The 12,394-nt window shown below is 45.6% G+C and overlaps 1 protein-coding gene and 1 long non-coding RNA gene across 2 annotated transcripts in view; one reads left to right on the forward strand and one right to left on the reverse strand.

Moving 5' to 3' along the window:
• The window catches only part of SORL1 (sortilin related receptor 1), a 56,439-nt gene extending 51,186 nt beyond the window's left edge, over positions 1-5,253 (forward strand). Inside the window, exon 48 of the mRNA XM_067310263.1 lies at positions 606-5,253. Coding sequence (XP_067166364.1) covers positions 606-673 — 68 coding nt within the window. The 3' untranslated portion in view covers positions 674-5,253. The remainder of the gene's footprint in view (positions 1-605) is intronic.
• The window catches only part of LOC106490235 (uncharacterized), a 260,943-nt gene that overhangs the window by 29,814 nt on the left and 218,735 nt on the right, over positions 1-12,394 (reverse strand). The window lies entirely within an intron of this gene.

The following is a 12,394-nucleotide window of genomic DNA, read 5'->3' on the forward strand; positions in this document are numbered from 1 at the left end:
AAGACCTAACTTCTGCATCATGCCTTGGGTCATCTTTGGCATAAAAATCTCTAAGGATTACATCTTGTTCAAAAAATATAACCCTGGCCCAGGAAAAATGTTTATAGTAACTTCACCTAAAGAACAGCCATTAATGCAAACAAAAAAGTTCAAATTTGGATATCCCTGTAGCTCAAAGTAGTTATCCTAACATCTGTTCTTATTAGGAAGGGGGGATGATAGAGCCCTTTTTTAGTATGACCAGCAGGACTGAGGTCTGCATACTCCATTTCTTGCTACACTTGGCCCAGGTCAAAGCAAGAGATAAAATATTTTCTCTGGCCTTATGCATGGTTATGTCTCTGCCAACATGAGAGAGGATCCTGCTGGGTTTTCAACCGGTTGGGCTGCATAGTTGTGACTGCCAGCTCCATCACGCTGGGTGATGCGCTAACCTGCTGCGCTCAGACAGTGCGTTAAGAGCATCAGCAAGGCCACGCTGGCAGGCTCACACCACTGATACTCTGGTTTTGACGGCACTTTTGTGGCCAACTTCAGTAGCCAGTATAGTTATAATCCCTGGCACTCTGGGGTCAGTGTAACAGAGCTTTGGGTTTGTTTTCCAGGAGATGAGGACGACGAAGCTCCAATGATAACTGGATTTTCAGATGATGTTCCCATGGTCATCGCATGAAGCGCGTTTCTGATTGTAAAAACCAAATGGTGTAAATATTTTATTTGATAAAAATAGTTGATTGTTTATTTTAAAAATGCACTTTGAGTTGCAATACGTTATTTTTATATGGGCCAAAAATTTAAAAAAATACACTTTGTAGTAATCAACTGTGAATTGCAAACTAGGTTGATTTAGTAACAAATTGCTTTGATTTAACATTAATTTAGTCTTACAAGGCTATGCTTGCTGGGCATGCTCTTAAGTCTGTGAGATATTTTCCGTTGACTAAATTGGCTACTCATTTTATTTTTCTAAGACAAGAATAAATTTATTTAAAAAGAATTCAGGAGATTATATATGTAGAGAGAGAGAAGTAATATAGTCCCTGAAAGTTTTGCTTTTACTGGAAAAAATCCTTTGGACTTTGTTTTATATGAAAGTATTTTTGTTGTGTTAATTTATTGGGAAATCTGCTTGAGAACAGATTTCCAAAGTCGTCAGACATTGTACACATTATTGTGTAGAACATGTGCCACTTCATCTTGCAAGGCAGTAGTATTTTGGCATCCCAATCATTGTTCTTGCCATTATAATAAAAAACCTTATTTTTACATATTTTTCCCATTATTAAAAGACACACAATCTTTCAGAAAGCTGACACTCAGGGATACCTGAGCACATGCTGAACTCCAACTATGAGCTCAGCACCCCTAGACTGCAGCAGGATTTAAGCGAGTGCGTCAGTGCTTTGCTAAACTGGGGCCACGGGGCCTAAAACGAGGTGCTTAGGTTGCTACGGGCATCCCGAAAGCTAAAAGCAGCCCAGTCAAATGAAGGCCAGTGGGGCCGAGCACGCTGCCGGGTCACGGCGCAAACCCCTGCACGCGCACGTGCCGCAACATGGGGCACATCATGCCACGGCGCGACTGCCCGGCGCTCCTGGCTTCGGCCCCGACTTTCAGGTGTCCGCGCCACCCTGCACCTTCCGTGCCCAAAACCCTACAGTTACAGAACTGTAATTTATGTCAATAAATTGACTGAAAAAAAAATTGGCCACTAACTGTCTTTAAAACACTCATCTCAAAACACATCTTCCAGCATAATTAGAAAACCTGCTTTCCTCTATGGAGCATCTTTAAGATGCTCATATGTTGATGGGACAGAAGGGGGAGCCTCCACTATGTAAAACTAGAAAAGTGCTTCGCTTACAGGTTTTCCACAATCTTACAAAGCGGCAATTACTGCAAATCTAAATTCATTTGGTTTACAGCAGGGATCCTTTGCTCCTTCCCAAAAAATAGCTGCAGTCATACCTTCAGCTTTAGAAGCAACATATATATATATATTGAAATCACTAGTCATTTTGCATTTCCTGTAGACATAATACTAGCTACCGAGCTAAAAAGTAGAAATGTCTAGTTCCCATTGTCTAGCTTTTTTTGTGATAGCAAAATGTGAATCTCACCATGAATCAAACTACTTGCCAACCCCAGAGCGAGGATGTGAGTGAATGTTCATGTGTCATGCCTCGCTATACTCGATATATGCAAAGCCCAGTAGTAAAATACAACACACTGTCTTGTCACACTATTTTCTTTGTTTAAACCAAAAGTATTTTTGCTGTGTAAATGAAATTATACTTGCAGTCTTCCTACAGATGAAATGAGAAGGGCCAACTATGTTTTGATACATGACTGATCCATTTAATTTCACATACAGAAAATGTATAAAACAGTTGAAGTTCTGTATGGTTTGATACACTATAGAAATACTAACTCTATTTTCAATTACTGGTGTTATTGTTCCCGGTGACAATTTTTCCCCTGAAGCTGGGACCAAACTATAATCATATTTTATAAATAGCAGTGATCTTACAGAGCTGCAACATTTTTACCTGGTTAGAGGGTCAGGTGCTGCTGTTCTGGTGTAAAAATTTTGAGTAAATCAGCACGGTATGGTATAACCCATTTTTTCAGGAATTACAGCTACATACAGAGATCAGAATCTGACCCAGAGGCAAAACTATTCAAGCGATGTAAATCAAAAGATTTGATATATTTCTGCAGGAAATAAAGCCTAATAGCAGAGCTAAAGAGTGCTGAACCCCTTCCTTATTAAGCAGGTATTTCTGGCACAGGTATTACAATGCAGTATCCCAGAAGAGAGTACCTCCCTAGTGAGCATTAATATTGGTTAAATTCTGTTGCTTTACTTCCCGGTGTAAATCCTGCTTGAGCAAGGCAAGGAGAATTTAGCCTATCCCATGTCTTTATGTGGAAGGCAGATACCAAGGACGAAGATCATAACCATTTTCATATTCTACAGAAATCCTTTGGTTGGATGTTTTCAAACATCAGCAGAGTGACAGGTCGCTTCTGGTCACTCTGAAAGGTCCCTTTGTACTTGTGGCTCAGCAACACTCGTACAGAGCTAAGACTATTGCCAGTGAAACGTTTTGTTGGAATGTTATATTCAAAAAACCCTCGTGGTTAACGGTGCCTCGGTAACGCAGCGTGGGTGGAATAAAGCTGCCGACCTGCCCCTGCGTTGCGTAGGCTCTGCCAGGGGCTTCGGGGGCATTGCGGCAGCGCGGCGTGCAGACCTTGTGCAAAGCCGCGTTGCCCCCCCGTGGACAGCCCTGCAGCGTATGGCAGCCCCTACCCTCAGAAACTCGCTCCTCATTGCAAAGATTACCACTGTGCTCTCAGCAAAGCATCTTTACAGGGCTAGCTGTATTTTATATATAGATAGAAAATTCTAAGCCCCAAGCAGGGGTTGAGCAGGATAGGTGCAGTTCTGGGTAAATTGTATATTTTTATGAAGTTTTGAAGCGCGGAATCTTGTTCACGGAGATGTATATGGGGTGGGAGGGCTCTGTTGTATATATGGTACATGGATGTGGATGTATATTTTGTTCTTGTTTTGTTTCAGTAGCTTTATGCAATGTGACATGACTTGTTATCTGAAATTTTGGGAGGTGACTAGGGCTTACCTCACTGTAACACAGTGAAATGTCTGGATCCATAAGGAAAAAAAGAGTATGGGAAGTTAGTTGGTAGTTGAGTCCATTTCAGATTTCACTGCAGAGGCAAGCTGGTACTCTTAAGTCCATTTGAAGAGAGGACTAAGGTTGCACATTAAAACCTGGTGGGGTTTTCGATTGTGGAGGGTTTTGTTTTGTTTTCTTAAGTGAAAGTACCAGGAGGTGCTATTTTCCGGGCCTGAAATCTGACCACCCTTTCAAGGCCAAAAAAGCGGTCCTTTCAGTCTGAGTAAATCACATTATTTCTTTGAACATCAGCTGCCTCATCCATAAAATGGCTGCAGCGGGCTGCTCACCCTCACACCCCGCTGAGTCCCATGTGTGCTGGCAGCTGCCGGGCTCGGCGTCTGCTTGTGCGCCGAGCCCCGTGCATGAAGGAGCCGGCCAGGACATGAGTTTGCAGCTCCTCTGCTGCCCACCCGCCCTCCTGCCAGCACCCCAGCTAAACGTTGAGTGTAAGCTCATAGAGGGGTGAAGCACGTCGCGTTGACCCCAGGGGAAAATTGTGCATGCAGAGCTTTAATCAGAGAAGAGCTGGCGTGCTGTAAGTTCACGCCCTGGCTAACCCTGCCATAACTTGTTCGTGTGCCCAGATCTTGACACAGCACTAGCAGCAGAGATCTGCAGATTTAGAACTGGGAAAAGACTATTTTTCTTGGACAGGAATCAAGTTTCATATACATAAATGCAAGCACTTAACAGCAAGAAAGAGGAGAAGAGAGCCTACAAGAGTGAGCGAGGATGTGCCACGAAACTTCTGGCCACCGACATCCATGTGATCTTGTGGCCTCATGACCAAGTGGCACTAATGGACCTTTGTGTTTGCAGGTTGCTAAGGTCACTAAGACAACCAACAGGGCTGGACTATTTACTATCATGCTCTTTCTAGACTCATCAAAAGAGGCCCAAAACTTACATTAGCCAACAGGGAAATCCCACCTGAGCCAGGTAATCTGCAGGAGGAACACACCCTTTCCTTGCAGGGCAGATTTAAATCTCAGGATCAGCATGCTTGTGATCTCTTTACAAGGACAGAGAAGTATTTAAAGAAAGACTTAACTAGTTTGCCAGTGGAAAATGTAAAACTGTATTCAGGAAAGACCAAGATAACATTTTCCTAAACGAATTTCAAATCTCCTTCAAATGGACTTTAGAATGGAAATGATGTAATTGAGTTACTGACCCTTGGATCCAGGGAACATCTTCATTTCTGGTACTAGCTGTAACAGTTGTAACTAATCATTCAAAACTTGCAGCAGTCTACTAGCAGCCAGTCTCTAAAGAGTTTTTTTAGAGTTAGTGTCAACATCTAATCTGGTTCCTTAAGTGAAGTTTAATAATATACCATTTGAATATCTACTCTGTGTCTTTTTTTTTTCAGTCACTGATTTCTGCTATGTTATTATTGCATAATTTTGGAGGAATTTTTGTCTGTCAGATTTTTTTCACTTAATAATAATAATAATAATAAAAATTAACTGGGTAAACAAAACTTCTTGTTTCCAAAATAATTATCTACCCTCCATGTGCCTAGTGCAATAAAAATGTGAAGTTATTTCTGAACTACATTTGATTTATGTTTTAATATCAGAAGGATATATTAAATAACAGCACAGAATAATCAAGAACAGCAGAAGTGAACTTCCAGCAGAAGGAGCAGCAGAGTCCCACTAAAAAGGTGCCACTAACATTCATAATTCGATCATGTATCTCAATAGTTTTTGGTCCTTTCCTTCGAGGTCAGCACTAGTCAGTAAGCGACACCCTCAGAAACCTGAAAATGTTTTGAGTCTTTCAGAGTTTCACCTTGTTGTTTGCGCAGTAACATCTCCAGCACTAACCCGGCTTGCCACTCACATCATACATCATTGCCCTGACTAAAATCCATTTCCACAACAATCCTGTTCACGTGCTGCGTGTGCTGTTTTCGTGTTGCTGTTTGAAACACTATGTATGTGAGTACACCTGACGCACATGCGGTTGAGAGAAAGCAGCAGAATTAGTACCCATGGAGAGAGGTAATGAGCAGGCAGCACTCTCTTCACACATACCTCATTTTTTAGTCTACATAATTGGAAAGGCAACATGTGAGCTTGGTGGACATAATTGAGGCGTGCAAGCATCTTAAGTGTTGCACTTCATTAATGTTTAGCTTAAGGCAACATTAACAAACAGCCATTCCTTCCTCCCTGTTGCCCCCTTCTTCATGAATGAAGCTCATTTTTCCCTTTTGTTGCTGAAATAGATTGCTCCCCCCAGGAGGTACAAGAAGTTACACCTCTCATTCCTATGCACCTACTTTGTTTTTAAGTAGTCAGCATGACTCAAGCCCCAGCTCTATGTCTCAGTGAGAAAAGCCTAGTACTGTAAGAAAGGTTTCCGAGAAAAGAAATCTGTTCAGCCCTTCTTTCCTGATAAGATTTGCAGATGTTTCTAATAGGAAAGCTTTCCTCCTAATCATCCGCTGCCTTCGTCAGAGTTATATTTATTAAGTTATCTTCTGATCAACTGATGAAATACTGCTCTAAGAATGTAAGAGACCTAGCCTCTACCACCCACACAGTCCCACTGACAAGCCTACTCTCCGAGCTGCGTGTGAACTTTATATCAAAAACCCAGTGGCCTTCACTTGATCCTCATCTTCAGACCCCATTACCTAGAGAGCAGCTAAAAACAGACTAAACCCACCTCATTCAAAGTCATTCTGCATTAGAATTTTCTGCTGACTGTTGTCTGATTTCATACCTTCTTCATTTCTATTTTTTTTTTAGGTCTTTTCTTATTATCTTGCCTCTTAACACAGTAAGCTCTTGAAATATAAGAGAATTTCTCATAGAGTCTCTACAGTAGCTGTGTGAATAGGTATCCTGCAAGACTCTGCTCTCGGTTGGACCCTTGACGTAATACTAGCAAGCAATGACCCTAATGAATAACGGTGTCCAAATATTGCCATGCATGTTGGTAGCTGCTAAATAAATCAGCCAGGTTTGCTCATTGTGTTGCCTCGTATGACTTCATTTTCTCTCTGAGGTCCCCTCTGTGTGCATCATTTGTCTCTTGTTTTATATCTGAACCCACATGTGCCACAGGAAACAGCTAGCTCTGTTTTCCCTGGTGCCTTCAGTGTGGAGATTTGGAGTTTTGTGAAGAAACAAAGCTTTGTGTGATCACATTACTTGCGTGGGTTTCTCTGCTTCCTTTCCCTCCCCTTCCCTATAGCACCCTTTGAATCTACTGGCCAGCTCAAGCACATCTGACAAAGGGTAAAGGTCTCAAAAGATATCACATTCCTATAAATTCCATGCAAATAGGAAGCCATGTAGAGGAAAGAGATCAAAATTAGTGTTCCCACTGAAGGACGGGCTGCAAAACACTTTTTCGCACTACGAGACACCGGAGAACCCACACAAGAGAAGGGTCCCAACCACTGGAGGAACTTCACTTGAAGCACACCGAGAAAATCCAGCCAGGAGGCCTGCCTCCAGGCTCCCTTAATTCTGCTGCTCCTGAAAATACATGTTTATTTCCCACAAATAACGTCAGGGGGCTGCTTCCAGTGCGTGGCCCACAAGCCACGGGGACAGGAGGGTATAGATCCACTGGGTTAGTACTCAGCAAGCTGCCTGCAGTAGCGAAGAAGCCAGGTGTAAATACAGCAAAACCCAGACTGCAAAAGCACTTCCCAGCATGGGTTAAGTATTTCACAAAATAGACATGCTCTGATCTTGAGAGAGAGCAGCTGAAGATCTGGCTCGCTGCACCTCTTTTGAGTAAGCAATCCGAGTTTCTTGTGCCAGACTCCTGAACGCTTGTGTTTAGCCTTTCTCCGTAGGAAAGATGAAATAACTAAGGATATTTCACAGCAAAACTCAAGCTGGAATTTAGGATTGAAGAGCCAAGAGCTTCCAGATAGCCCAGTCCCTGCCATAAGTAGGGAAGAGAGGGTCTGTGGGAAGGAAAGATTCATGCTAACCATCAAAACCTTGGCTTCTGCCATGAACCTCTCAACCTGCCAAATGTGGGATGCAAGAAAAATGTCAGTCTAGGGCTCTTCCAGGATGTGTGGTTTGTTTCTTCCCTGTTAATTATAGGCATTCAGAAGCCCACATCCCCCAAATTCTCAGAGCTGAGGGCACATGATACCCAGCAAATTTGCTTTTCGTGGGCCCGTAGAGTTAAACTAGGAGCTAAGAAGAACTCATATTTAGCAAAAGCACCTGTGTGGGATTGAGCTGAGAAAAATCCTACCGCTCTCCGATATGACGGAGGATGACGAAGGGGAAACTAGATGGTGATTTGGGAAGGAAGGCCAGGAATCTAGTCAGTGAATGGGGAATGGGGGTGTGGGCTGAACACCGGTTAATTAAATGCATCCTGAAACTTCCCACAGCTTGATGCTGTCTGTACATCAAGGAACCTTTCTACAACTAAAGATCTCAATGGACTTTACAAACAATAAAAAAATTAACCTTGCTGGATACCTAAACAGGCAGGAAACTTATTTTAGAGATGGCGAATCTGAGGCAGAGAAACACAGAAATGTAGTATTCCCATCACCAAACTTCAGATTTCCAATTTGTCTCAGCCAAATAAGAAGGTTTATCTTCCCTGGATCTTTCTGTAGTCAGTGGAGAGAGACAGACACCCTCCAAGGAGGAATTCAGTACCTAAATGCGCCATTCTCAAACTTTTTCTACACTTTTTCATTCCTCTCCCACGGTGAGAACAGCTGGCGTCACATGGAGCATTTCGCCATGCAAGAAGCTAGAGGGCAATATGTAATAATTCATCCTCTCCCAGACTAAGGGGGTCACTCTGGACCCCATTTGTAGCCAGGGAAGAGGCAAAGCCCTCCAGAGAGTGCTTCCCCTTGTCTTAAAATAGGTCAGATACTCCTCGCTATGAAGGGAACCTGAGGTAACGGCCTCACGCTCAGACTTCTGGCTGAGACACACACAGCTTAGGCAAAACAAATCTCAAAAGCCATGATTCAGGCAACACCGTAACACCATTCCCCTGTGTCCAGGGGCTGGCTGGATTTAGCCCGTTTCTCCTCTGGAAGCCCATGCACAGCCTTCAGAGCTGTTGTTCCCCGTGCTGCAGGCTAGAGAAGACACCCCACCGTCTACCTCCGCCACTTCTGGAGGTGGCCTGGGCACCACTGGAGCGAGTTGCCGTGCCGGTGCTCTCCGTACGGCACTCCGTTCCACGGCTGGCCCAGCGCCAGGGGCTAGGCTAGCTTGCTGAAGGCAAGCGGCTCTCCTTTCCCCCACCATGGCTCTCTCGAGCTCCCTCAGCGAGCCAGGAGCAGAAGCCCAGAGGCCGATTCCCAGCTGTTTGTTTAGCCACAAGACCAGCTTTATTTTCAATCCACTTCCACTTAGCCGTGGCTGCATGTAACTCATAGCCAACACGTCTGCGTACCCAGGAAATTACCACGGCAGACTCTGTGCTAGCAAAGACAACAGCACCCTTGGCTCATCGGTTTGGATCAGCACCATTTCAAATGTACTTTTCCTCCTAAACTTATTTAACCTCGCAACCAAGAGCCACCATGATGGTGAGCTATTTGTTTCAAGACCCGATCTGCTGGGAGAATAGGCACAAAGAATAGCAGGCAGCCCGGAGAGAGGGAAGAGAGAAGACGGAGAAAGGGATTCGAACGCCTCGCCTTTGGAGACCGTGCCGGTGACCTGCTAGAGTCCAGCCGTCGTAAATAAATAGACGGCGTTTATTGTCTCGCCAGGCCGGCGAGCACGGCGCTGCTTGAGCCGGTGCCAGCGGGTGGGGCCCGCGCAGAGCATCGCTCTTGGGCGCTGCGCTCGCTGAGACAAAACAGATGTCGGGCACCGCGCGCCGGTGGCGTCGCGTGATTTGTGGGGCGGCCGCTCGCGTGCGACTGCGGAGAGCTTTGTGAGCATCGCCACCGCGCCGCGGCCAAAGCCCGCTTCCGCGGCGGCGCATCCTAAGCAAGCGGCGGCGATGCCGAAGGAGCGGAGCTAAAAACCCGCGGCAGTCGAAGCACCACCTTCCGGCCCTCTCGTAACGCACCGGCCAGGCGCCGCGGCGGCCAGGGAAAGCAGGCAGCCAGCCCCAGCTGCGCCGGGGCGAGGGGCTAAGCGGGGCACGCCGAGCGCTCAACACGCTCCCTCTGAGACGCAATGGCTTATTCCTTCCGTAACCTGTTTCGTGGGGAATTCAGCCCAAAGGGAGCCCGTTCATAACTGGCTCTCGGGGTGCTGCTACCTATATACAGTAGATGGCAGCAGAAGCTTTGCTCACTGTCTACAAAACTAACTCGGATTCCTTTTTCCTTTCTTTCCTTTTTTTTTTTTTTTTTTTTTTTACTTTTTACTTTTGGTGGCCTCAAAAATTATTAGTTCCAGATGAGCTCCTGCCATTGTAATAGGCCATTTAACCCGATCCGCTCTGAGCAGAGTCAGTGCAAGTTCAAATGCAGCATTTTCCCGTGTAAACTATACATCAGAGACATATTTCTGAGCGGCTTTGGGCATGCCTTGTGCAACGGGAAAGGGGAAGCGGAGAAGGTTAGGTCGCATGCACACACACACACACACACACACCCCCCCGAGCCCCCGCCGGTAACAATGGGACTTTGTCAGGCGAGCGCTGCTAGAGTGGAACTGAACTTATGAATTGAACCGGGAACCTCAGGACTGGTTGTCTCTTTGAAGATTAGCGCTAATAAGCCAAAGCAGTGGGTATTTTGTTTTATAAGGAAAGAGCATTTCAAGTCACGTACACGGCTATTGTTGGACACAAAACATGTACTGTCTCTGCCTGTGGCGACTCCAGTAACCGCTCCACGCTTGTCTTTTGCTGGGATTACCTATATTTTTGTACTATATTAAGTTTACCTCCCTCCATCTTTCAGGCCTATTAAAATTGGCTAAGGAGGAAAATCATACACATACGGAGTTACAGAACCTATTTGTGCTCTTTTACCATCTTATTCAAATTTTATGCCTTACGTGGATTACGTATTCAGAAATGATAATCAAAACTACCAGACTTCCCTCCCACTGGAATAATAAGCACATCCTATATAAACAAGTTGCATGTAAGAGGTACATTAAATGATTTGTTTCTTGTAAATGAAGACAGCTATAGCAAAACACATGGAAAATTTCATGTTGTTTGCTTTTGTAATTCACTGTACACACAGCCTTTAATCTGAGGATCTCAGAGCACTCTGCGCAGTTTAATTAAGCCCCACAACTGCCATGTTGGGGGACTATATTAAGTGTTATTATGCTGATTCTTTACAGATGGGTAAACTCAGGGACGGAGCTGCGGTGCCAAACTCCCCTCTCCCCAGTCAGAATCATTCCTTAAAGCTCTTCCATGTGGCCTTTCCAGCGGCATCCAAAGAATATAAGACCTTAAAACCCCAAACAAACAGGAAAACCCTGCCTTCACCGAAGGCTGAGCCTTCCAGTGGCATGCAGGACCTGCAGAAAGTCTGACAGGGTCCGTACTCCGTCGGTGACGGTGGCGACTTGTGCAGATCAGTACAGCGCGCTGAGCTGGGTTATCTTAAATAACCCCTTCCCTGGGTTTCAATGACTGACGTGTAATGGGTTAAACTATAAAACCATGCATCGACATGACGACATGACTATTGGATCAGGAGCCAGACCCAGTCCCCAAACTAAACCTGCCAGGCCCCAAATCTGTGCTTTCATTGTGGAGCCAGGAAGAAGAAAGACCCAGCAGCTTGGCTCCCAAACACCCATTTTTCCACGGTATCCTCTCCTGCGGGATCTATACGGAAACCACTTGCGCTGTCGAAACCACAGGACAAATGAATGGGAATCCGCCCTGCCAGTGATATCCATGGTGAGATGCAACTTTTCACAGGGGAGGGGCACGCTCAGCTCTAACCAGCTGCACATGTTCAAAGTCAGGCTTATTCAGCCCCTCGGCTCAGGGATTAAATAGTTCGCTAAAGCCTTCGGAGTGAATTGCACTCCCAGCGAGCGGCCTGGGGCTACAGAGCGCAGTGGCGGCCGAGCAGGGCCCTGAGGTCCTGGCTCTCGCCCTTACTCCTAATCCACTTGAGGACCTGACTTCCTTGAGGGCCTTGGGAACGGGCTAGCAACCAGCTCTGGCCGAGGTATGAATAGGTACCGAAGCAATTCAGCTTTTCCCAACATTGTTTTAGCTTTGGCTGCTTATCAGATTTCCATCTCTCCCTTTTCCTTGTTCCTTCCCCCTCTTCTTTGCAAGCTCCTTTGTTCTTGTGTTTACAGTAGCATCGATTTACTGTCAGAAAGCAACATGGCCTTGGAGTTTCTGCATATATGGGAGAAATCCAGCTACCTGGAAACTGCCCCTCTCACATCCCGGCTCCCCGCGATGCGTTGCACTGAACTGCCCCAGGTGCTGATGCCATTTCCCTTTCCCCGCAAACTCCTGCTGTACTTCAGGGTAAATGTTGCTTCTCCTTTCAGCTCTTGGGGAAAGTGGGGGAATGGAGCAAGCGTGGAGGCCAGCAGGCGTCCAGGAACAACAGGGGCTTCTGGGGGCCGGAAGAAACGATGGTAGCAGAAGTGTAGTGTCTGAGGAAAAGGGTCCCAACATCTCATGGCCTGTTTTCCACCTCTCAGTGGAGCTATTCAAAGGGTGCCTCCCCCCACCCACAGTTCAATCTGATTTCTGACACCCCAGAATTT

The sequence above is a fragment of the Apteryx mantelli genome, chromosome 23, assembly GCF_036417845.1.
Source record: "Apteryx mantelli isolate bAptMan1 chromosome 23, bAptMan1.hap1, whole genome shotgun sequence".
In the NCBI taxonomy this organism is placed as follows: domain Eukaryota; kingdom Metazoa; phylum Chordata; class Aves; order Apterygiformes; family Apterygidae; genus Apteryx; species Apteryx mantelli.